Genomic DNA, 26,174 nt, shown 5'->3' with positions numbered 1-26,174 from the left:
AAATCTAGCATGCATTAAGAAATGCTAACAATGCATGAAGCCGAAATCAATAGTCTATGCTTTAGATACAGTAAAAATTAAGTGACCTAATATCCTTTAAAAACATGATTTATTTGTCCTTTTTTTTTAAAGAGTGATAACCAATATTTTAAAATTACATTTAAATGCAAACGTTTCTCTCAAACAACTTTATTCGGAACAGGTTCACCTTTTTAAGCAATGGTTACATAATCACTGGTCCATTTTTGGCAGAGCATAAATTGCGAAGCTTTTGTTATCACTCTTTAAAATTGTTTCCTTGTCATGCCAACAAACTCAAAGGAGACTGCTTATTAAAAATTGAGAAATATATATAATATATAGATGATATATATAGTATATATATATATATATATATATATTCTATATATATATATATATGGCTGTATAAGTTTATCAACAAGTTAAATAGTGTATTCAAAGCCGGCGGACACATAATTTCAACGTATAAAACCGTGCCAGTATTCATATTTGTAAAACGTGCACACACACACTATATATATATATATATATATATATATATATATATATATATATATATATATATATATATATATACACACACACACACACAGTACTTGTTTCAAGATTGATTTTTGTTTATTTGTTCAAAAACAACAAGAAAAAAAACATACAAATAGATAACCTGAACATAAGACTCCCTCTTTATCACCATTTGAAATAAAACGTTTTATGCTGTGTTTCATTCTAAGAGTTGCAGCTAACAGTAATGGTGCATAACATACAGTACTTGCATAAGAGTAAAAGCTCACTCACAAAATTGAACAGACACTACAGTATTTGCAAAACGGCAACAAACCTTCAGTCACAAAATTTAACAGTAAGTACGTTTCCTTTCCATATTGTAGTCGCATAAAAAGTTGTGGTCTGTGTTAAAAGTTGTGGTTTCCACAACAAATTCACGGCCCCTGATTTTTTTACAGCAATAGTTCTAGAATTCTGTGTAGGTTATTTTTCTTCATACAGATAATTGAGAATAGTTAATGTTCTTCTGTTCTATTAATTATGTCTAGGGATGCTTATGTGAGCCTTTGTATATGTGAGTCGCATAATCAAGGACGTTTATAGTATTTTAGTATTGTTTAGATGGAGACAGTGTTATACTTACAATATGTTACTGGGAAATAAAAGCCTCAACTTGTAACAAGTATCCTGTGTTAAAGAAAGTGTATGCAGGTTAGAATATTGAACTGTATTGTCATTTCTTTTATTTTTGCTGCAGTAAATATGATTTTACTGTGCTTACAATACTGCAGTCTCCTAAGATTGACAAGATAACAATGTTATGGTAGTGAACTACTAACAATAATCAACATTTATTATTCCATCTAGTGGTGATTGTGACATTGCTAAGATTAATTTACTTAATCTAAAATATATGTTTAGCATTGACACTGTTTGCATGTCACTGACACCAAACAGAATAATACAAACATCAGTTTGTTAATTATTTACACTCTACCTACTTCATTCTGGTTGATATTGACATTTGTAGTATATATTTTTTCTAAAAGTTATCATGCTTGGTCAGTGTTGGGGAGTAATACATTACATGTAATCCATCACTGTAATATGATTACATTTTTCAGGAACTGTGATAGTTCCTTTTTCAGACAGGTAACAAATGTGGAAAATCATTTCATTTTATGTGAAAAAAATAACAGTTGCTTTTAGTTAATTCAAAAAAAGGACTACGGATAATACATAATATGGAAATCAAAAAGCACTTCAACAATGCAAGTCAAACTTAAAATGTCACCTGAACATGTTGTTCATACCATCTTAAATAATATATTGATAGAAAACCAGAGGAGTTTGTTTGGTTGATTGTCACTCTGAATAGAACAAATGTAAACATTTATAAATTATCTAACCATTGAAAACCACAGATATACTATATTTTAATATTTTTAAGATTTTGTACTTCCGAACAGAAACTTTTTCACTGTCACCACTTTTTGGTCAACAATGATTACACTTAGAATTTAAGGCATCAAACAATAGTAATTTCTAATAGTTTTTTGTTATATTGTTTATATTCTGCTATGATAGTTTAAATAAAATTGTATGTTATTAAAGGCTCAGCAAAATGTTCTGAGCTATGTTATGGTGATTGAGTATGTTCCAATATACTGTATGTATTTTTTATTTTTTAACAGAAGGAGTGTTCTACAGAATTTCCTTTGTTCTGTATGAGAATGAGAACCACACAACTGCTTTGGGGGTGGAACAGTTTGTATATACTTGGGTATAATAATTTATATACTTTTTCCTTGAGCACTTACTATAGAAAATGACTGAGTGTTTTATTAAAAAAAAATATAACATATCTTATGTTTTTTTGTTTGTTTTTTTGTTTGTTTTTTTAGCTCAACCAAACATTTCAAAACTGGACTTACCCTGTTTATGTAGCTAATGTCAGGTAAGGGTCCTTACAATACGTAGGCCTTAGTATCTCCTAATTAATATACTGTATGTAAATATGGTCATGTTATTTATTGAGGTTTTGTCTTAACATTTCTTTTTTTCTAGTGTTCAGATGAGCAACAGTGTGTCCACTAGACTTGTAAGAAGTGTAACAGAAAGGTAATATTGAATTGATCTTTTTTTTTTGCTGTTTTATGGTGTTTGCAATCATTTTGAGTAGTTCTGGTTTCTGTTATTTTCTTTAACTCAGCTTTTCCATGACTTTACGGTTTGGTTTGAGTTTACTTTGAGCTGTCTAGGGAATCCTACAGTGTATGCAGAGTATGTGGGGCTGTTTATCATCTAGGATATGCCAGACAACACCATAAAATAGTAAGCAAACGATTTTAAAAAAGCAATTCAAAGTAATATAAATTAATGTATCACATTTTTTGTTTTTAATAAACCAACAATAACCAAGAACAGTTTTATGAATAGAAACTTCCATATAGTACTGTAATCACCCTTTAACATTATTGTGATTGAAACTGACTTGTAATTGGCAGATGTAGCTTAAATATATTGCAGTATAAATGTCAGAGACAGCCCATTTACACAACCTCTATCACATCTTTCTCTTCAGCATAGTAAGGACATTTACACTATTATTGTACTGTGGTTTAACACAGCAATGTTAATCATTCTATGCCTTTGTATTGGGAGTCCTCTTGTGGATGAGAAAACTTACTGCACTTGGGAAGGTGGGAGGAATTAGAGATAATGTTCTACAGTAAAATCTCTTTAAGCAGTTGTAGCTAACAAAATAATTTCATAAATCTTACCTATTGTTGCACTTCCATTAGCTACAGAGGTCTCAAATGTAGTTTAGAAAAAATAGCACATATGAATTTTCATTTTAAAATATTGACGTCTGGTACTACTTTAGGTTAATGGAATATCACAGTTTCAGCAACAGCAAAGTGATATTTTAGATTACAATATACAGTTGATCCAATTAACCAGAGAGTCTATTAAGAAGTTCTTACAGAAATTCAAGCCTTTTCTACAACTATTTATACTTCAGTTATTCCAAAGGTAGTGGGTTTTGGCATTTCTGTAATTCTTATGTAAGTCTCTCTTAGGACAATAACAACACTAATATATATATATAATTTTTTTTTTCATTATTATTTGATATTATTCTGAATTACAGTAAGGTAACACTTTATTTTAAGGCACCCTTTTTATTTATTATTAACACCTAGCTTACCAACATGTTAACAAATGTTATGCATTTTTTGTTAATGGTTCTTTAATATATAATAACCTATTTATAAACTACAGTGCAAGCCTTTTAACCTGATCATCTCTGATTCAATAAAGTCTCAGGCTTTGTGGTACTGTAGCTATCAAATGAGATCCAGCTTTAATCTATGATATATATTTTATAGATAGGTTAACATAGAACATAGATTTAACAGTTAACACCAAATGAGTAGCATTTCTTATAATAATGCGTGATACAGTATATTTTGTATTTTAGGTACATCTGTCAAGCATTGCTAGTTTACAAATTTGTGAATGATATTCTTCTGCTTGAGGAAACCATTCACAGCAGGCTGGTGTATAACAACAGGTCAATAGGAGGGGGGTTACTGTTAGACACTGTGGCTGTGCACCCGGTTGGTATGTATAGTATTTCACTATGTTTGTACTTTTGTATTGCACTGCATTGCATAATCACTGTTAATGTTTTAATTAATTAACTTATCCCTATTAAATCACAATTGTGTTACTTTCTCTCTATGAAGAACCAATGCAGAATAGGAACACATCAAATAGATTAAAAAGTGAAACCCACAAACACTGCATGTCCACTTTATTAAGGAACTAATGTTGTGTTGGACCACCTGTTGCCCTGATCACAGCTTTGACACAACATGGCAAAGATGGCACGGCGGATGGTGCTTGATTTGAAACCATGATTAACTAAACATTTGTTTGAACTTAATTAAGAAACCCTGGGTGTAACAGGAGAAGGTGCCTTACACCAGGGTCTTGCCAAATCCAGTCAGGTCAACAGGTCCTAATAAAGCGGCCTACCTGTGTGTAACTGTTGATAATGGTTAAGATTTCAGTGCTGTATTCATAATATTCTGGCAAAAAAAAAAAAAAACTATTGTTTTAGGGTTTTTTTGCTAGTTGTTTTCAAAAGATTATCTTTTAATTACATTTACACACTATTTGTAATAAGTATTGCTTGTGAGCTAAATGTTAAATTATGTAATAAACAAGTTTAGTTATTAAAAAATAAATAAATAAATAAAATTATATTTGTATCGACTACATGTATTTGTTTTGTACATTTCAGAAAACTGCGTTACAGAAGAAAATCCTTTTTATTATAAGTGGCCTGAAAGTAGACCAACAGTTACCCAATACCTGCCATGCTTTCCAAACAAAGCTTTGAACGCGTCAAGAACATGGTGAGTCATATGCCGATTTTCTTTTTTTACACAATGAATAGAGGTTAAATTTGGACTACATTTAAAGTGACACTGAGTACGGAATGTAAGCATTTGCTTTCTTTGTTTTCAGTCACAAGAAACCCTTCTCCAGTCACTGCCAGTGCTCTGTGAGAGAAAATTGAGAAAAACAAAAAATCTAACTTGGCACAATGGGCCCTATTCAGAAAAGAGCTGTTTTAAGGATTTCTTTTTTGTTGTTTTAGTTACTGTAGTTAACAAAACAATTCCAGAACCCATTTTGCAATTCCATTGTCCACATACAAATGGGTCTCAAACATGCAGTTTTCAAAGAACAACGGGTTATAGCAAACATATTTTCATTTAAAACATGGTATCTGCTGCTATCTAGGTTAAAGAAACCTGCATGTGCCTGTAACTGGCTGAAAGCATATTAGTCAATTTTATCCTCCTGTTCAAGATAGTCTAAAGGCATGACATCCAACCATAGATTTATTTAACCTAGAATAGTACCAGTTGTCATATTTTAAAATAAAAATACGTGTTTACTTAAACATGCTTGTTTCAAAACTGCACATTTGAGAATAAATGGATGTGCATGGCAGAACTCTTTTGTACAGCCCAATTTTGTTATTATTATTATTATTAAGCATACCCCTTTATCCAAGATGACTTACAGAGAGTAGGGTGTGTGAACTATGCATCAGCTGCAAAGTCATTTACAACAACGTCTCACCCGAAAGACGCAGCATAAGGAGGTTAAGTGACTTGCTCAGGGTCACGCAGTTAGTCAGTGAGTGAGCCGGGATTTGAACCAGGGAACCGGGATTTTAACCTCCTGGTTACAAGCCCCTTTTCTTTAACCACTGGACCACACAGCCTCCTGTAATACAATTACAGTTACTATCCGCAAAAAAAAAAAAAAAAGGAGTTGGTCTCGTTACCTTTTCTCTGTCTTCTTTTTTAACCCCAAGGCGTCAGACTTAATAAGGATTGAAATTCATTGAACCTGTTACATCTGTTTTAGAAAGGGTTTATTAGTATATTCTAATATTCAAAACACTGGACATGTTTACAATAGTCCTTTTAAAATCATTCCTTAAAACAGTTCTTAAAGTTTTATGAATTGGTCCCAATAGAATTAGAATTTTCTCTATCTGCGAATTACTATAAATTAGAGGTCAGCCAAATGTGCGTTAACATTTCCAACACACATACTCTTAAAAATACAGGAATATATTGATATTCAATGTTCTGTTTTATAAATATTTTGTAAGACAATCAGTATACTGTGTAAAACAGCATTATTATCCCTTTATGTGTATTAACTGTCCTTTTTGTTTAGTATGTTAAATTTGCAGAATTATACTTCTTATTGGGGCTCAGCTGATCTTAACAACTGCACAGGGGATATTGATAGCATTGCAGTATCTGCAGGTAAGCATAACCCTGTTATTTATCAAGCAAGGCGTATTTCAGTTGTAGTTCAAAATATTTATTTTGTTTTGTTTAACACTGCTAATGCACGTACAGTATATAGAAAAATGTAATTCCCAGATTTGTTATGCAGTTGAAAATTTAAAAAGTCAAACTACGGTGTTTGCCTAGAACGACAAACCAATGTAGCGGAATTTAATAAAGATAATCTTATATATCTTATATATAATCCCTGGTTTTCTTCTTTATTTAAATTCCTCAAGCTTTTTTTTTTTTTTTTTTTTTTTTCCCCAACAGAAAATGCTGCAGATGTAGCAACCCAACTTGTAGATATAACAAACCATGAGCTGACCACGGAGGAAGTAACAAAAATTGTCACAAAGCTAAACCAGATCATTAGTGTGGCAACAATTAATGTCTCACTGGCTTCAACAGTTGTGTCAGTTTTTTCCAAGGTCTTAACTAACTCTGATACAGCTTTAGCAGCCTCTTCACCTTTGTAAGTAGAAGCTTCAAGATATACTTTTTCTTTTTTCTGGTATGACATACTGTAAGTAAACAAGACATCTAAGTCATATTTAATTTTGTAGGGCACTGAAAACTGTGGATGATCTGGCGCTGAAAATCCTTTTCACTGGCCCATCACTGAGCATTACCTCAAAGAATCTAGCCTTAGGAATTGCTGTAGTAAACTCTAGCACTTTCAATGGAACATCTTTCAGTGCAGCACGTCCAACCAACACTTCAGATCTCCAGGTAAAACCATGTGCTATAACGCTGCTTGTAAAAATGTAATAATGCATATATTTTATTGTTAATTTTGGACTGGTGCACAACATTGTTTGGTGTGTGTGACATTAGCCAAAAGGTAAATAAGCACAATAGAGAACATGCATGCACTGATTGTGCTAGATAGGATAAACAATTCTGAACAGGTTTGCGATTGTTTCATAATACCTGTTTTTTTTTTTTTTTTTTTTTTTTATGGGTTTTTCATCAGGTCAGTTTTGAATCGGATCAGGGGGATCCATTGGCTACACTGGTTCTGCCTGCAACTTTGTTGAACAATTTAAGTGAAGCAGAAATAGATAGTGTTTCACGGATACAATTTACATTCTTTAGCAAAACAGGATTGTTCCAGGTAAGCTTATTATGTTGTAAATTTTACTGGGGGGGGGGGGGGGGGGGGGTAATATACTAATACAGTACATTATGTCATTATAGTAACTCTGGTTTAATAAAGAAATAATGATAAATCCAGGAGTTTGCATGTTCTCCCCCTGTCTGCGTGGGTTTTTTCTGGGTACTCCGGTTTCCTCCCACAGTCCAAAGACATGCTGTTCAGGTTGATTGGTCATTCTAAATTGCCCTCTGTGTGTGTGATGTCCTGCGATGGACTGGCGTCCCGTCCAGGGTGTAGTCCTGCCTTGCGCCCTGTGTCTGCCAGGTTAGGTTCCGGCTCACCGTGATCCTGTAAAGGGTTAAGCAGTTAATGATAATGGATGGATGGGTGATAAATCCAGAAAACAATTTTTTTGGCATTTAATTTGGCCCTTTGCTCACTTCTTTAAGAAATGTATCAAACATTTAACGCAATGTGATTTTCAACACTAAGATGGGAGCATAAAATCTCTTTATGAGACATTATTTCATCATTTTAATGTTTTTATTTTATTATTAATTATTACAGGATCAGATAAAGAATGGACTTTATTTAAGCAGTTATGTGGTGGCTAGCAGTGTTGGAAATGCTTCAATAAGCAACCTTCAGGATCCTGTCAAGATACAAATCCAACATACACACTACCAGGTACATACATTAATACATGATTTACAATGTATGATGATGCATATCATTCTCAGTAATTGACATAGATATTTCTTTGATATGTCTGCCTGGTGCTTTTCATTTAAACACAGTGGTACTCGACTATCATGAAGAAAATGAATTAAACATGCATAACATACAGTAGGTGGTGGAAATGGGGAAAAAATCACTACTGAAACTCACCATAAACATGGCCAATTTGAATGGTAAATCCTGATACTAAGTCTTTCCTTAAATAAAATATGAACACGAATATGGAGTTTTACTGTGGTTTGATTTTTTCCCACAAGACATTACCACAAGTACAAAAAAACTAAAACATGGAGATTTTCACCAAAAAAATGCATTTTATTAAATTTTCGAAAAACGGAAAAATGAAAACCATATTTTCAGTTTTCCAATTTCTGAAAACCATCAAATGTTTTAATTGAAAAGCGTTACACATGGACTGTTCTGAAAAAGATTGAGTTTTTCATGATACAAGTTCAACATTACTCATCTGGTAACTTGTAGGGATGGAAAGGCTGAAATGTAATACATTACACTGAGTTTAAAGTAAACTAAGTTAAAATGGTTAGCAAATGTCAATAAAGGTGAATACTCACACAGAACAGTAAAAAAAAGTGGCAAAATTAAGTTCTAAGCAACTAGCAGAGCAATATCCCAAACAATTTCATGAAAGCGGAAGTAGCAGCTTTCAGGAGAAACAAACTTCAAATTAAGCAAAGCCTTTTGTACAGAAAATATCTGTTATATTTTATATAAACCTAAAGGGGGGAAGGTTTGCAATTCTGCAGAATCGATTCTGGCATCAAATCTTTGGAACTGCCCATCCCTAGTACCTTGCCTGAGGCTGCAGACCGTGCAGCACCCCTGATCAGCCACGGACAGCACGTACCGCTGTTTCCACACCAGACAACCAATGGGAAGGCTCCCTGTATCTGCTCGCAGGAATCACAGGCTTTTCTATTGGCTGAATGCTCAGGATTTGAGAGGACCAGTAAACTAAGTATCTGCAGCGCCCGATCAGGGGGAAAAAAAGGAGAGAAACATCTAGGGCAAGGATAATATAAAAATGATAAATATATTATATATAGGGCTTCTGACTTTTGGTTTTAACCGATAAAACACCCCTGATGCAAAAAAATGAAATCAGTGGATAGCCAATAAACACGGGAAAACACCAAAAAATTGTGGAAATGGTTAATCAATTCACGTTGACATCACCCTTTTCCCATTAAAATATAAAACCTACTACAAAAATTATAATAAATACATTTCCCAGTGCTGCTGTGCAATGTCCCTCCTTCCTGACTTGCATCTATTATTGATTTGTTCTGAATACTTTAAACCCGCCCCAACTACTGAGTGACAGCACATTCCTACATTTCTATTGGAGAGTCCTCTTGCGAGATTTAAAACTTGATTACAATCAAGATGGAGGCTTGTTAGCAGGATTTAAAGCTGTTTTACAGTTAAGATACAGAGGATTTTAAATGGAATTGTGTCAATGTACAAAAATGCTTACACACGAAAACCTCAGAAGAATATACCTGGGACCATAGGGATTTCATTGTGGAAGACAACAAAGGAAAGAAGGTACAACTTAAGTGTGCAAGTACTGTCGAGATACTACTATACATATTTTGACAGAAAAAAAATGCTCAAGCATTTTGGAAAGTAACCCGAAAACAGTAATTTCATATAGTACAAAAACGAAAACCCCTTAAAAAAAAAAAAAAAAAAAAAAAAAAGCACCGAAAAATACAATTAAAAACCTGAAATAAAAACAGAAGCCCTAATTATATAATCCTTGATCTAGGGTAGGGGTGTGAAACTCCAGTCCTCGAGGGCTGCAAGTTCTTCAGGTTTTGATTACAACCTAAGCTCTCAATTAACATAAGTGATCTAATTATTTGTTGAATTTGACATATTTAATATTTTTCAAGGTCTTTTACAGTTGACGGTTTTAAAAATGCACTTGATTCAAGGTACATGACCTATGAAGCATATTGAGGCCTGAAGAGAAAAGTGTGTCCAGTTAATCAAATAATTAGACCAATTAAGTTATTGAGCGCTCGGGTGGAACGAAAGCCAGAGGACACTGCAGCTCTCTAGGAATTGAGTTTGATACCCCTGATCTAAGGGAACCTACCCACATTCCCACCGGCAGTTCAGCCCCATTTCCAGCACAGCATACAGTACACCATTGATTAGTTCAGTGGTCTTGTCTTCCCATACAAAACTGTTTCCTTGCAGTTATTGTAGGTTTTTTTCAAGGTAACAATGGGATGTATTCATAAAAGGATGTTTACCAGGCGTTAAACCTTTTGACGTTATATGCATCTGGCTAAAAGGAATTTCAACAAAACTTCAACCAATATTCAAAAAATGATTTAAACACGGTTTTATCTGAACACATCTAAATGTGAGATAGGCACTGTTTAGTTATGTTCTTGAATATACACATGGATATGGTTGGCGCCAAATGTAATAAATTGCAGCTACACACTGGTGCATTAGCCGATGGTGTAAAGGGTATCGCCCATCCAGTTCAGTTTGATTGACACTGTTGAAATGCAAGAGTGTTAATGTAAAAGCAATGTTGATTGGAAATGCAATAAATAATGTGGGAATGGAAAAGGCTATGCTATGCCAATTAGCACATTTCACATTTTAAGGACCCTTTGGTTTTTTGTTTAACTTAGTCATTTGTCAGCAGCAAAATACCCATTATCTTTATACTTCAATTTAAAATATGAAATTAATTGAAAATATATCATTTTTATGTACAGTAGAACCTCAAAGTTGCCTACCCAGTTACAAACTGAATGGACAACCAAACACCCTGCCTAAACCAATAACAACCCTCCTGGCTACTGTTTTACCAGTTAAACAGCTTTCTTGGCTTATTTGTGTTTTCTTCCTTAAATTAAAGACATTGTATTAATAAACATACAGTATATAACTAATTAATAAAACAAGAGTTTGCAAATGCACTGGACTGTAAGTCAACTGATTGCCTAAAAGAGTGCCACTCTGTACTGTTTAAAAAAAGAAATAAAAAAGTATTCCTGTTTAACTGAAAACGCCCAAAAGGACACAATTGCAGGTATAGCTGATAGACTTTTTTTTCTTCAGTCAAGTCTCAATATTCTGTTGTTTTTCAGACCAAGCCAAACCCTGTATGTGTTTTCTGGGATTTTACTTTACAAAGTAAGTATAATTTGTGTACAACATGTAGGTGGTCTTTGTGAATGTGAAATCAATATCATTGGAAATGTTTTGTGAGAAAGCAAATCCTAAGATCGATTTGGAAATTATCTGTGACAAGTTGTGTGTTCATATTATTTTCATTGTACACTATCTCCATAATTTAATTGTCAGACAGATAAATGTGTTTTAAGCTGTTCTTGTCATTCTTGTTAAATATCTGAACTTTTTTTTTTAAATACTGTGCACTATTGGTCAGAAACCCACAATTTAATGGAACAGATGTTAGCGATACATCTTTTAGTATTGTAATGTTTTAAATACTTAAATAGAGAGAAAAAGAGTTTAATAGCACAGTAGATGTACCTGGAAACATACAGAAGGCCGCAGCTCAATACAGGAATTACTGGAATTCCTGACTGTGGTGTTATTTAAGCAGTCCACAATATGCTTTATTTATTTTGTGAGCTGACATTGGATAAAATGTATATAATATAACTGCCATTGTTATTTGGTATGGATTTTGTATAAATAAAGTTTTCTGTTACTTCAGACCTGATTACAATACAATGAAGAATTCAAATGAATCAGACATTGCAAATTAAATATGTGTAAATTTATAGTAGCAATTACTGTGCTTGTTTTTTCTGACTTCTGTTATAGGACTAGCAAGTACAGATGAACCTGTTTTAGATCACCTTGCTTAATATCATACCCCGTTTATTATCACGATTTTTCAAAAAACACTCGCCATGCACCATAGGTTCTTTGATGAATTAGCTCTCAATATTATCTCACAAACCCGCTTATTTTCAAGTTTGTGCAGCCTGTCAAATGCTGCGTGGCTGTGCTTTAATTTCCAACGACCAATAGTCATCTTGGCTGATAAACTGACATTTTGTGCAGCCTGTCAAATGCTGCGTGATCTGTCTTAACGGGATACAGTTCAACTACAAAACACCAAAGTCACCAAGTATTTCTTGTTAAACAGTCTTATACAAATGCACACAAAAAATCACCAAGTGCAACGCCTTATTCATAAATTGATAGCTCTCATCCGTCGACAATTCATGCCTTTCTTAGATAATGACACAAACACTTTCATTCCAGTTAATGATACAAAACGTATTTGTCCTGTAGTAAACTATGTGCATTTGTTTAAATGTAAAGAACGACTAAATGTACAGTATTAAAACACTGCTCTGTAATTCACAGTTAGTTTTCTTTCTTTTTTCTCGCACTCATAATGTGCTGTCATAGGCAAACCTGAAACTCGGTTTATATCACGACCTGCTTTATATCACAAATTATGCCTACATGGCATAGGTCCTTGGCTACATGGCACGGGTTCATCTGTGTGTGTTTAAAGTGAGTTTCTGTATAAATGCCTGCTGCTATTAATCTGACAAGCTTTTGAAATACAACTCTTTTTTTTTTTTTTTTTTTTTTTTCTTTTCTTTTGGTCCTCAAGATGACAGTGGTGGGTGGAATGCAGATGGTTGCACTGTGAGCTCTGAATCAACCAGAAACACAACAGTGTGCTTATGCAATCACCTCACTCACTTTGGGGTGTTAATGGTAAGAGCAAACAATGAAGATATGCATAGGCATATGAATTTGATGCTTTGATGAAGGGGAATGTGGATTGGAATCTACTGTAAACCACCATTGTTTTTACCATGCTTGCATTTTCTTTATGTTGCTATTAACGTTTAAGAGGTTATGTGTAAAAGTAAAATAACTCTAGTCCAATTTCAAAGGATAAACATGTTTTTAGCAATATCTTTAGTGGTAATGGGAGCTTGTATGCGTTTGTCAACCCACTGCTGCATCTAGTACTGTTGATACCTCATAGATCATTTAACCTGGTAAATTCCAATTTAAAGTGTTGTGAAAACTCTGCAGGCAACACCTACAGTTACTTTGACCTGGGACCTAAGATGGGCACCATTGGGGTCATGTGACTTGTTGTTTTCCAGATTATAAGGACCTAACATCTCGAAACTGCCATAATGCACAGGTGTATTTTGTGACTGTCTAGGCCAGTGTTTCCCAACCCTGTTCTTCGCGGCACACCGAGTCTGCTGGTTTTCATTCCAACGCAGCGCTCAATTGCTTAAAGGAACCCTTCATTGAACTAATTAAGTGATTAACTGGGCATTTTCCAGTTATTTTCAAGCTCTTCTTTTTGTTGATATGGTTCAATGAAGCAACTGAGCGCTGCATTGGAACGAAAACCAGCAGACACGGTGTGCCGCCAGGAACAGGGTTGGGAAACACTGACCTAGGCTAAGTTCATGAGTGTCGTACAAGAAAAAAAGAAGCCTTTTTACAGACAGGTTTTTTTTTTTTTTTTTTTTTTTTAAGCAAAGCTTTGTATCAGAAACCACTCGAGGCAGTGGCTTCATTTTAATATATTGCTGTCCATGAAATTGACCACTGACCTACTGGGGCTGCCATGCAGTTGTAAACTGTTTAAAGTACACTTTGAGTTATTGCCCTAATGTTGGATTCACAGCTACATTCTTAGATTTTCTTGCTTAAGTTCCATTACCGATGTTGACCAGTAAAAATTAACCCTTTCAATGTCACATTGTCAATGATAGACCACCTGCAATGTCTAGTTAGTACAAAGCTGTGTTCTTAGTAACATTTTATTAGAGGTGGTGTCCAATGAACATGAACAATCTTGCTGTCAAATTGTTTTTTTTTTTTTTTAATCTGGCTGTATCAGTAATGCAGTCTTTTTCAAAACCATTTAATCTGATATGACGTGCCCTTTTGATTATGCCATCAGGGGTGTTTTTGTTCACAAAATTGTATTTTGTATGTACTAGTTTACATGTAGTTCTAATAACTGGGTGCACAACATTATGAAGCTGCACAGTAATATTAATTTTTGTTCGGCCTCTGAGTTAGCAAGTATTTAATTAGCATATTACTATTAAGGAATTGATATAAGAAGTCACCTTTTCAACCTTTACTTCATTTTTAAGGACATTTCAGGAACTGCAACCCAGATTGATGCTAAGAACACAAAGATTCTGACCATCATCACATACATTGGATGTGGCGTCTCTGCCATATTTTCTGCAGCCACACTTCTTACCTACATAGCTTTCGAGTAAGTGTTTCTCACATATGTAAGTTCTGCAGTCCAACATAATTTGCTTTGGTTGACCCATGTACTGTTATTAAAGATCTATTTAGCTAAAACAACTAGATTTTGTTGAATGCCCATGTTAGTCAAGATCAAATTGTATATTTACAGCAGAATTCTGACCATTGTCAGTTCTGCTGCTGTCAATGTTATGAAAACTGTCTAAAATAAGTATCTTGTTTGATTTTTTAGAAAATTACGCCGAGACTACCCTTCCAAAATCCTAATGAATCTAAGCACTGCCCTACTCTTCCTCAACATGGTTTTCCTGCTAGATGGCTGGCTGGCCACATTTGAAATTGACGGTCTCTGCATTGCAGTTGCAGTCTTTCTCCATTTCTTCCTCTTAACTTCTTTTACCTGGATGGGTCTGGAGGCTGTTCATATGTACATTGCACTAGTTAAAGTTTTCAACACTTACATTAGGAAGTACATCCTCAAATTCTGCATTGTTGGATGGGGTAAGTTTATATATATATATATATATATATATATATATATATATATATATATATATATATATATATATATATATATATATATATAGCTACATTTGTAGTGCATAATCTGGAAAATATCAGCTATTGTATGTCCACATCCAGTAATGGTTCTGCTAAAACTAAATACTAGTTTACTTTGTTTTGTATGTGTTACATTTGCTAATACCTTGACTTGTTGTTATCTGTCAGTCATTAGGTAGTTCAATTAATTTTTAATCAGGTCAAGTACTGTCCACTTCTGAAAGGGCTAATCCTTGAGTGTCACTTGAAAAAGCAGCAGTTGTTGTGGTAGCACAATAAGATTGTTACAAGGATGTGTTTTTTCTATAAAAGGTTGGTTTTCTTTCAGGTCTTCCTGCTGTTACGGTAGCTATTGTTGTTGCAATTGACAGAAAATTTTATGGCAAACAATATTATGGAAAAGGGGAAAATGGAGAAGGATCCTCTGAATTGTAAGTCACGTGATGCAGGTGTAAAGCCATTTTGTTTAAAATGTGTTGAAAATATAACATTGATTTCATAACCTTAACCTAAATGGGGACCATGAACACAAAGGAAAAGTTTTGTGAAAACAATGCGTGCGGACCTGTCAACTCTCCCTTATTTGCCGGGACTCTCATGTTTTTTGGACACTTCTCCCCGACAACTCCTGTATTTTGCTCAAAACTCTTCTGTTAAACTCTGTTAGTTCAGCAAACCTTTAATTTCTGCAAAAGTCATGTATGGGCTGTGGTAATGTAGCTGGGTTTAGGACCCAGGGGAGCCCTTTGGGAGGTGTATTCAGTATGCAAGGCAAGCTCACATACTTGACCATCTACGATGGCTCTTTGATCACAAGGTCAATGTGCAGTGCCAAACTAAGCCTTTAGATTTGTTGTGTGATGAAAGTAACTACACCATCTGTGTATGCTTTGCTGTCGTGCAAAATCAACTACTGTACAGTGGACCTGTTCACAAAGTGTTGGCTGCTGCCATATCAGCCACCTACAGCTGCAGTACTATAAGAACCATAGGGGCCAAGAAAGAATTTAGTTGTTTTTCTGTTTATATATTTTTCCTTTTTAAAAGCAATTGGGAGCACCATATCCCAGTCTATCATTCTACCAAGTAATAAAGTTGAATAGTTGTATGCCTTTGTCTTTTGTAGTTATTCATTTCAATTTAGCCACTAACATTTACAAAAGCGCCCTTATTTTGAAAACTCAATGTTGACAGGTATGTGCATGTGTATTCCAAAAAAATACACCATATGCTTTTGTTTTTTTGTAATGGTAAACCAACTGGCAAACCTACAGAAAGTGTAATTTACCCTGTGTTTTCAACATTTATCTTTTTCAGCTGCTGGGTTAAGAACCAAGTTGTTTTCTACATAACCTGTGCAGGTTACTTTGGAATCGTTTTCCTCTTGAATGTCGCCATGTTTATTGTGGTGATGGTTCAGATTTGTGGGAGGAATGGAAAGAGAAGTAACCGCACTTTGAGGGAAGAGATTCTCCGTAACCTACGCAGTGTCATCAGTTTGACCTTCCTACTGGGCATGACCTGGGGCTTTGCCTTTTTTGCATGGGGCCCTGTGAACCTCACCTTTATGTACCTCTTTGCAATTTTCAACTCATTGCAAGGTATGTTAGCACCCTGGGCCAAAACCAGGAATGCTAACCCCTAGACCATATGGCACAAACCAAGAACTAACTGAGATTGGCTAAAATATGTCTGTGAATATGCAAGGACTATAATGTATATGAAAATGTTATGAATATAACGTATCCCCCACAACAAACATTTGGAATACAGTAGATTTACATACTGAGAGAAAGAAACACCTACAGAATCATTGCATTCAAACAAGATTCTACAGTGTTTAGCCAAATGACTGCATGCCGGACAAAGTCTGAACCCAGGACTGATGACTTGCTTTGGCACATATTACATGCACAATTAACAAGAGGATTATGTTTTAATTTATGTGTCAGGGTTACTTCTGCACCATGTACAATAGTTCTGGGTCTGTACACATTGTTACTATACACTTCTTTCTGCTCACATGGAGACACTTTATAAGGGATGCCATTCATCTAGAATACAGTAGGGGACCACAACTTACTGTTTTTCATATCAGCAGGCACCTAACTTGTAGTTTGTTTATCATCATTAGTGGGCAAACTCAATACAACTGAATCTGAATCAGCTGATGAACCATGAGCCTTAGCTACTGAGATTCTCCATACAAAAGGATTCAATGTTTTACTGACCAGCCTAGCTGATTCAGCGTTATTTGCGACTCTCTCTCTCTCTCTCTCTCTCTCTCTCTCTCTCTCTCTCTCTCTCTCTATCTCTATATATATATATATATATATATATATATATATATATATATATATATATATATATATATATATTTTTTTTGGTAGGTGAATTTTATAAAAGCCATCCACTTAAAATATTTTGGTGGGTATTGAATTTTATAAGTCAGTTTACAATTTGATATTTTACGCTTCTTGTAAGTTTCCCCACCTTTGTGGATTTTATGTGTGAAGTAAAAAACACACCAATTAAAAATATAGAAGGACCATATGGCCTCTTTGGTAGCATAACTGATGTTAGCTGAGGCTTTTCCAAATAGCAATTTAATTCTGAGTGATTCTCAGAAAAGGACAATGAAGGATTTGGCTTTGAGAACTTAAAATAACTTCCATATTTCTTTTTACTTGACTGCAGGTTTATTTATATTTATATTTCATTGTGCTTTGAAAGAAAATGTTCAGAAGCAGTGGAGAAGATACCTTTGTTTTGGCAGATTCCGTCTGGCAGACAATTCAGGTAAAATTATTACAAATATGCAAGACTAAATTTGGCAAACCATTTTTTCCATATAGTTTCCCATTGCATTCTTACCTTAATTATGTGACACTGTTCGTATAACTAAACAGTTGCATAGTTAGTATATAGTTCTTAAAAAACAGAACAATGCATTAAAAATAAAATTGTGCAATTATATTCTCTGGTATTCTCTTTTTTTTCCATTATAGATTGGAGTAAGACAGCCACCAACAATACAAAGAAAGCCAGCTCTGATAACCTAGGAAAATCCTTATCCTCTAGCTCCACTGGATCCAGCTCCACCAACTGGAAATCCAAATCCAAAACCATTCTAAATCCATTTGCAAAACGAAACAGTAACACAGGTAAAACATACTGTAGAGCCAGAATGATGTCAGAAACTACTTGTCCACATGTCACTCATTCAAAATGTCCTCACTGCATGCTTTGCCTTTATTTGACTTTTTCACTAGAGGGATGGCATTAGTTTGGGACATGTGGTCCATTTGACTTTTTTTGTAATAATACTTTTTGCTTGTACCCTGTTTTTTATTTCATGGTGCTTCATTGATAGTACCAGTCCCAACAATGTTCAACCCCTTCACTAGTTTGGTCTATTTTTATTTCCAGTATTTTAGAAGCAGATTAGAGCTAGGCTAACATGCTAGCATTAACTAATCTACTTGGCTAGATATCAATTTGGGCTGGATAATCTTAGAATTAACCAATTTCTTCCTTTTAATGGATATGAAAGTCCAAAATGTAGGTTTCCATGGCACTGTAATGGAATTTTAAAGAACAGTTATGTTGCTGCTTGTACTTGAATTGATTCTTTCTGTCATTTAGCAGTGTCCGCATAATGCAGGAGACGTTTTCAATATAGTCAGTGCCTTGAGAATATTTTTGTTTTGGGTTTGTGTCTGTAGTTTTGATCGTAGTTCTACATAAGTGTCTCCTGTAAATGCATTAGTCTTTATTGATCTCTTAAATGACCACTAAACAGATTAACTCAAGGAATAGTCTTTACCTGATTCAGTTATGTATATTTGTGGTATAGGTTATATCATATAAGTGCTACCAATAATCAGAAGTGGAATCTTTTGAACGTAAATCAAATAGCCCATTTGCTCCATGCTTGTTTACGTCATACGGTTACCATTTTCCAAGGAAGAAGGTATACTCTCTGCTCCTACTCTAAGTAACATTTTGACCTTTCAAGAGAAATAGTTTTAATGTTATAATTGTTAGAACATGGATAACTGTTGGTTCTGGGGAAAAAAAAACAAAAAAAAACATTTAAGTGAAAAAATATGTATTCTCTTGTGTTGCATTTTACAGTATTGGTAATGTGCACAGTTTGTATCCAAACGACACCAGAGAGCAGCAACTAAATGGCCGGTCTGTGTATGTTATATATGAAAATCAGTTCCTGAAGTTTTTGTTGCACTGCTGATTTATTGATTTATGATTGCTAAGTTTGATGGGTCTGAATGTTACGTCCACTCATACTGTCTCAAATAAGTGACGCTTTAATGAAATGTGCTTTCTGCTTGCTTTATTGATATGAATATGGAGCTGATAGGGGCCAGTGCTGCACAGTGACTTTTTAGCTTGCATAGCTTATTTGTTTTATTTGTAATTGCATATGAACTGCAAGTTAAAAGGCAGTTATCTACTAAATAATGATATTTTAAAAAATAATATATACATGGATTAAATGATACTAATTTAATCCAGTATGAGTTACCTTGACTAGCATGGCTGGAATCTAATCTTTGCACTTTATTATTAATAGTGTGCTGATTGAAGGGACCAGGTCTCAAGCACTTCCTAATAATGTTAAATAGATTTACAATAATTGGAAATGTGCAGGAGAGTATACACATTACTATTACAGACTAATGAACATTTCTTCAGTATTTTGCAAAAAAAGAAAATTAATCCACCATTGTAATGAAGCCCGATTCCTTTTTATTGGATATCAGTGTCTAACATTAGTATTCCACATTCCCTTCTACCCCCCACTGAAAACTTGTGCAGTTGAGTATTTGGGGCACAATGATTTCAGGGAGGTGCTTAAAGTAAAACAGCAATATATTGCTTTGAGTTTGTTTTCCTTTTGTTTTGTCACTATATTTTTAAAGGGGTGACCATAGTGATAGGACATCTATTTTTATACATCAGCAGAAATTCAGTTTAAAACACAATGAGGGACATATGTCAAGATTGTGGCACAAATTTTACCCCACCCTGAATGTATTTACTGGCCCAAAATTAATGAGGCACGGCATAAGCTGTCACATTTAAATACGTAAATGCACTGGACTGGTGTTCTGAAACACTAAAAATGGGTTACGGTAGTACAGGCTAACAGACTAATCTGAAAAATAGCGTCTCCCCTCCAAATGGGCTACCTCAATTGAACAATAGGCAGATCATTTGGAGAGGTAATGACCCGTGTTGACGAAGTGTCTTGACTTTATATTATGTTATTATTATGCGACGGATAAAATCAAATATACATAATGAAAAGGATATGTGGCAAAATGGTGAATACATGCAGGTGAGTGCAGTGCAGAGCGGATTAATTACACAGACGAATGATTTACAGGTGCAAGGGTGTTTATTAATGATTATAATGTCCAGAGCCTTATGGCAAAACCTGCAAACAATAACGATGGAAGTGGTACAGCGGCGTGTATCACTCCTGTTTGTAATCCCACGGGTTTGACCCGCAACCAAAAAGTCACGTCTTTCCTCACCCACACAAAACACAAACACAGACACAGTTCCTACAGTGTGTGAATTAAGTGGTCGTGGTGCAAAGACAGTTCCAAAGTGAAAAGTGAGTGGTGGTGTCCGGGTTAATGCTGGCCTGCGGCTACAGCTCTGGATCGTGTGACTATTCTTTAAAGACAAACAACACAAAACAAACACTGTTACAAGACAGACGAACACTCGGAACACTCACGATTATTCACAAATTACAGGCTCCTTCTAGGTTGTTGCTAACCATGTACAAAGGAACAGATCACTGATGCTACGCCTCCTATTTATACCCTCGCCCATGACCCCTAGGTTAATGAGCGCATCCGCTCCTCCAATCCTCGGATGCCATCCCGTCTACCGTCCGGGTCAGTGAGCTTGGGTGCTGTAACTCCGCCCCCTTCCTAAATGGCCGACTTCCACCTACCCTACGGAATAAATTGTTTTGCCATTTGCTTAAGGCTTCTTTGTTCCTTCTTTCTAGTCCCCTCACAGGTCAGGAAGGAGATCTAACACCAAGCGTCATTAGATCTCTGTCACATGATACAATTAACTTTATTATACGACCAATGAAAAAAATTGTATTTAATGAAATAGCCGGTATCAAGCTATAATTTCATCCTCTGGAAGATGAAAAAGGGTAATGCAGACCCTAAAAACTTTCCCTTCTTAGTATTCTTCTTCTGTTCATGGGTTATTTATAAGAATGCCCCTGAACGTTCACAATATCATTAATTTCACAGAAATCGTGTATTTCACTGCCTACTGTGAAAAATATGCTTTTTATTTTCCTTACAGTATTTTACACTACTCTTCACCTTCCCTGTTGATTTCATCTTTTATCAAGTAGAAGCAGCGCTACAGTAGCTGTACACTGTCCGGCTCAATGCCATGCATTTGGTTACTACGGCAACAGGGTCACACAAATACCGGCTTCATGACTGGTGAATTCCTCATACTGTACAATGACATTTCTCCATTCTACTAGAAATGTACAGTGTGTATAAAGAAACAAGTTTTGTTTTTGTCTTGTTTACAGTTACATCCATATATTGGTCATATATGGGCACCCTGTCGGGCTTTATTGCATACGTAACATACAGTATAGTATTAATATAATATATATGAATTTGTTTAATTAAACCTTCCAGAAATCTTGATTTTTTTTTTTTTTTTATTTGTAGAAACCTGACGGAAAATAATAAGTGTCTAACTCTTGGTCATGATATTATCATTTATGTTTTCTAGACAAATTAAGATATTTTAAATGTTATATTTAGGTTTTCTATAGATGCCACTATTTCTTGCTCCCATCAGATCAAAGAGCTAGCTTCACTTACTGTTTAAAACATGATACAGTGTTTCATAATTTTAAAACACCATATGGTGTCCAGCCAAGGTATTATTTGACTCATGAATTTAAAAAGAGTTTCCACGGTAACAGACTGGTAACCCATGGTGCACTGCAGTATCAATGGTACCAGGGAAGTTTCCATGGAACTCCCTGTATGAAACAAGTTTGACCCCCCACTAACTATTGTACATGAACTCAGGAACCGGAGAGTTGGCCAGCAAACCAAGGGAGGGGATTTCTACCATTTATTTTTGAGATACTTTCATTTTATGCTGTGGTTTCCTCTTCTGAGTTAAGTTTCAGGTCATAAAACCCACTGAATAGTTTAAAAATGAATGATACTTCTGGACCCAGGTAGCAGTGTAAATAAGACGTGATAGAAACAAAATGACAAAATAATTACAAAATGACGGTTTTCATAGTCACAGGGCTCAAGCCTTTTCAAATTCACTTTAGTTTTCATCCACTGATCGGTGACCTTTTATCTACTTTAGGCACATAAAAATAAAAGGCAAAAGTTTATTAACATGTAATTAAACCAGAAAATAAAATGTTTTATGCGACCGTGTAGTGTGTGTTGTGTGTTCATAATGAATTTAATAATTTAACATTTTCTCAGATAATTCTAGGGTTATTAACTTTAACTGTGCATTTTTAAATATTGTTTCATAGATTTTTTTTTTTTTTTTTAGGTCTGTCATGTCCAAGTTAGGTGAAACGATTTGTATTTTTGTTTTTTAAACTCTTAGTAGTTTGATTGTGTTCTGTATAAATGAATGCCAGCTGTAACCCAGCTGCACAAAAATACACTGGGACACAGACCTTGGAAAAGCACCACTGGGTTTAAAGCAAGAGCACAGGGATGAATCTTAATGCACAGTGTATGTTTTTCAGATCTGTAGTCTGTATAATAAGAGATTTATGTTTAGCAAAATCTCTTTAATACTGATGTTCAGAGATCCTGATTTTATTCTAGGTTAATATCTTGTTTGGTTCCAGTAGAAACATGCTCACAATCTCAGAATTATTTTTTGTTTTGTTTTTGTTTTTTTTTTATTGGCAGGTAACATTTATGGCGATCAGACCAGCATGAAGTCTGGTCAGTCAGAAGGAGACCAGACGTCCATCATTCCTGTGCATCAGGTCATTGACAAGGTTAAAGGATACTGCTCTGTGAGATCTGATAACTTCTACAAGAACATAATCATGTCAGACAGCTTCAGCCACAGCACCAAGTTCTAGTAACTCTCTTTTGAGATTTAACTTAGCAGCTTAATGTAACAAAAATAAATGTAAATGAAAAGAAAGGGAAACTAATCATACACTTACTAAATACTGTGTAAGTAGCATGAATATACAGTAGCAGAGGTATTGTTCCATTTCTCAGCAGGTGTATTTCCTAATTGCTTCCTGTACCTAACAAGGTATGATGTGTGAAATGTTTCCTCTAACTGCTGCCTTCCTATCTGCCCTGGTTACCGTTCCCTGAGGAACCTGGAGCTCAGTACTCTCTAAAGTGTAAGGGGGGGGGGAGAAAAGTAAATATCTGGAAAATGGTTCAGACTGACTCAAAACTACAAAAACTGTGATAAACATGGACATGCTGTTATTGCACTACTCTTTTTTTAAAGGATGCAGCTTCAATTTCAGTTATGTGCCTTCAGCTGTTTTTGTTTGTGAACTTTATGTATCGGGGAAACATTATATTTTATCTGATTGCTAAAGAGGAATTTTGTTTTTCCTGAAAGGATTGTTACAATGTAATTTGTTTTTGTGATTCACCCTTTTTCATTTATTTAATCTGTTGTTCTCCTGTGAACGTTATGATTTACAAAGTCCTTCCTACGTTAAGGAACATACCCCCTGTGACAATTTAAGGTGGGGCAAATTGTGTAAATTGCAACCATTTTCTGGCACTGTTGTTTGGTTCTGATTTGTTGGAAATACAACCTGGTTTTAAATGGCTGTATTTACTTGTTAGATAATAAGGAATAGCAAAATTTAACAGCAATAGCATTGTATTGTCTAAAAAACACTTGTATCTCAGTAAGCATTACATCAGTTTTTTTTTTTTTTTTTTTTGTTTTTTTTTATTCAGACATGTGCCAGATTATGCTTCCATTATATCACATGAATTTGTGTTTTAGAAATGTCTGATGCACACTTAGGTAATATGCATTTACATAAAAAAATCTTCTGGAAGCATTGTGCAAACCTATGCCCAAGTCAAGCCTAGGACCACATTTACAAATATGTTACTAGGATGAGAAGGCCTTTACTAGATGAAGTAAAAAGTTTTGCCCAGGTACACCGTGACACTAGAGTAAATGGATGCCAACTACTTTTATTATTTAAAATGTTGAAGTTAGCTTGTCAGTAACTTGCTTTATATATTAATTTGCTTTGGAAAGATTATGCTTTCCAAACACTTTCAGAATTATTAATTGTTGGGTGTGAGTGGGTAAAAATGTGTAAAATATATTTTATGAAATACCTAGAAATAACCTTCTGCAGGTTAATATCATTTAGCTTCAACTGTACAGAGCATCCTAAGTTAAAGTGGTTTTACTACCATGTAGTAGTGTTTGGAAATATCTGTGCTTAGGTGTTTGCCTGCTTTAATGTAACTATTTGCTATTAAAATAGCTACAGTTGTTCATATTTATTTATTTGTTACGTAAAATGTATGAAATATGTGAAAGCTTTTCTAGTATCTTTTACTTTTGTATTGTTTTGGTATCCATGCTATATTGTAAAATATCTCTTGGGACATTAGGTAAAAAAGAAACTTGTTTTTTATATAACCCTTAGAATACTAGTCATGTTCAGTATAGTCAAACACTGATTTTTTTTCCTGCTTTTATCATCCAGTAACACTCAGTTCAATTAAGAAATACTAAATGAAACTAAAATTCAATGACAAACATTTCTGCAAATAGTCCTTTTCAGTGACACTGTAAAAGACTTCTTGTCAAAATGTTTGTCATCAAATTTTAGTTTCTTTTACTATTTCTTTGTCCTGCTTTTAGTATTAATTTGCAAAAAGATCTAGAGTTTTGGTATTGACTTCATTAGAAACATGCCCAGAATATTCTAGATTAAAATCTGTTTCTTGGCATAACACTATGTAACACAATTTTTGTTCCTGGGTAGTAAGTGTTATTTCCTAATTGCTTATGCCTCAAAAGTATAGAAAATGGCTATTATTCCCCACAAACTTATTTTGTGACCAGGACAGTGATATTTCAAAATATCACTATTTCCAATGGGAAAACGGGCAAATGTGTGTCTACAAAAGATTTAGAAGTGAGTAGTTTTTCAAAATTTACGATTATACTGTATTTACAGTATAATTGTAAATATCGAAAAACTACTCACTTCTAAATCTTTTGTAGTCATTTTTGTATTACTTTAGCATAAATACATGTTAATTTGGATTCATATGTTGTTTTTTTCTGAGTTTATGTGAACAAAAAGACACACATTTGCCCGTTTTCCCATTGGAAATAGTGATATTTTGAAATGTCACTGTCCTGGTCACAAAAGCAAAGTTTGTGGGGAATAATAGCCATTTTCTATACTTTTGAGGCATAAGCAATTAGGAAATAACACTTACTACCCAGGAACAAAAATTGTTACACAGTGTAATCATACATGGAACTGTAGACACTAAGCACAAAGCTTTAGCTCATACATTCTTTAAATAATGCTTTTTATAAATAAAAAAATACATATTAATTAAACTGTTTGTAAAAATAGTCATTATCTGTCTAGAACAGTTTATAAATTAAGCAATTTTTCATTCATAAAAACAGACTTTTTAAAGACATTCTTTAAATAACTTGTACATTAAGCCTTTGTGAATAGGACAGCATGTTCAGGGTTAACAACAAAAACAAGACAACATGTAACATTCTAGAAGGAATGATGTCATTGCCAGTTGTATGGGTTTTATTCTTAGGATGAAATTGTTAAAGTTATTATTTTAAAGAATTAAAATATTTAAGCCAAATCATCCTTTAATTATTATTTTTTTAATTATATATAAAAAATAAGTCTCTGTGGATAGACAATTCTGCTGTGAACTACAGTGAATGTAATGATCAGGCTGAGTGTGTCAAGTTTTAATGAATATCCCTAATTG

The 26,174-nt window shown here is 34.3% G+C and overlaps 1 protein-coding gene across 10 annotated transcripts in view; it reads left to right on the top strand.

Annotated features, from left to right (window-relative positions):
* LOC121315889 (adhesion G-protein coupled receptor G6-like) overlaps window positions 1-25,210 on the top strand; it is a 59,218-nt gene extending 34,008 nt beyond the window's left edge. For all 10 annotated transcript variants that reach the window (XM_041250458.1, XM_041250452.1, XM_041250451.1 and 7 more), the window contains 19 exons: window positions 2,220-2,308; window positions 2,430-2,482; window positions 2,593-2,646; window positions 4,010-4,152; window positions 4,838-4,952; window positions 6,298-6,389; window positions 6,687-6,888; window positions 6,980-7,145; window positions 7,390-7,530; window positions 8,080-8,199; window positions 11,388-11,433; window positions 12,902-13,008; window positions 14,427-14,554; window positions 14,783-15,051; window positions 15,440-15,542; window positions 16,429-16,712; window positions 17,809-17,910; window positions 18,120-18,275; window positions 23,094-25,210. In XM_041250458.1, the coding sequence (XP_041106392.1) occupies window positions 2,220-2,308; window positions 2,430-2,482; window positions 2,593-2,646; window positions 4,010-4,152; window positions 4,838-4,952; window positions 6,298-6,389; window positions 6,687-6,888; window positions 6,980-7,145; window positions 7,390-7,530; window positions 8,080-8,199; window positions 11,388-11,433; window positions 12,902-13,008; window positions 14,427-14,554; window positions 14,783-15,051; window positions 15,440-15,542; window positions 16,429-16,712; window positions 17,809-17,910; window positions 18,120-18,275; window positions 23,094-23,272 (2,549 nt within the window). In that variant the 3' untranslated portion in view covers window positions 23,273-25,210. The remainder of the gene's footprint in view (window positions 1-2,219; window positions 2,309-2,429; window positions 2,483-2,592; window positions 2,647-4,009; window positions 4,153-4,837; window positions 4,953-6,297; window positions 6,390-6,686; window positions 6,889-6,979; window positions 7,146-7,389; window positions 7,531-8,079; window positions 8,200-11,387; window positions 11,434-12,901; window positions 13,009-14,426; window positions 14,555-14,782; window positions 15,052-15,439; window positions 15,543-16,428; window positions 16,713-17,808; window positions 17,911-18,119; window positions 18,276-23,093) is intronic.
* The last annotated feature ends 964 nt before the right edge of the window (window positions 25,211-26,174 follow it).

The sequence above is a fragment of the Polyodon spathula genome, chromosome 5, assembly GCF_017654505.1.
Source record: "Polyodon spathula isolate WHYD16114869_AA chromosome 5, ASM1765450v1, whole genome shotgun sequence".
Lineage (NCBI taxonomy): Eukaryota > Metazoa > Chordata > Actinopteri > Acipenseriformes > Polyodontidae > Polyodon > Polyodon spathula.
The sequence above is the reverse complement of the archived record's forward strand: the minus strand, read 5'-3'. Positions and strand labels throughout refer to the sequence as shown.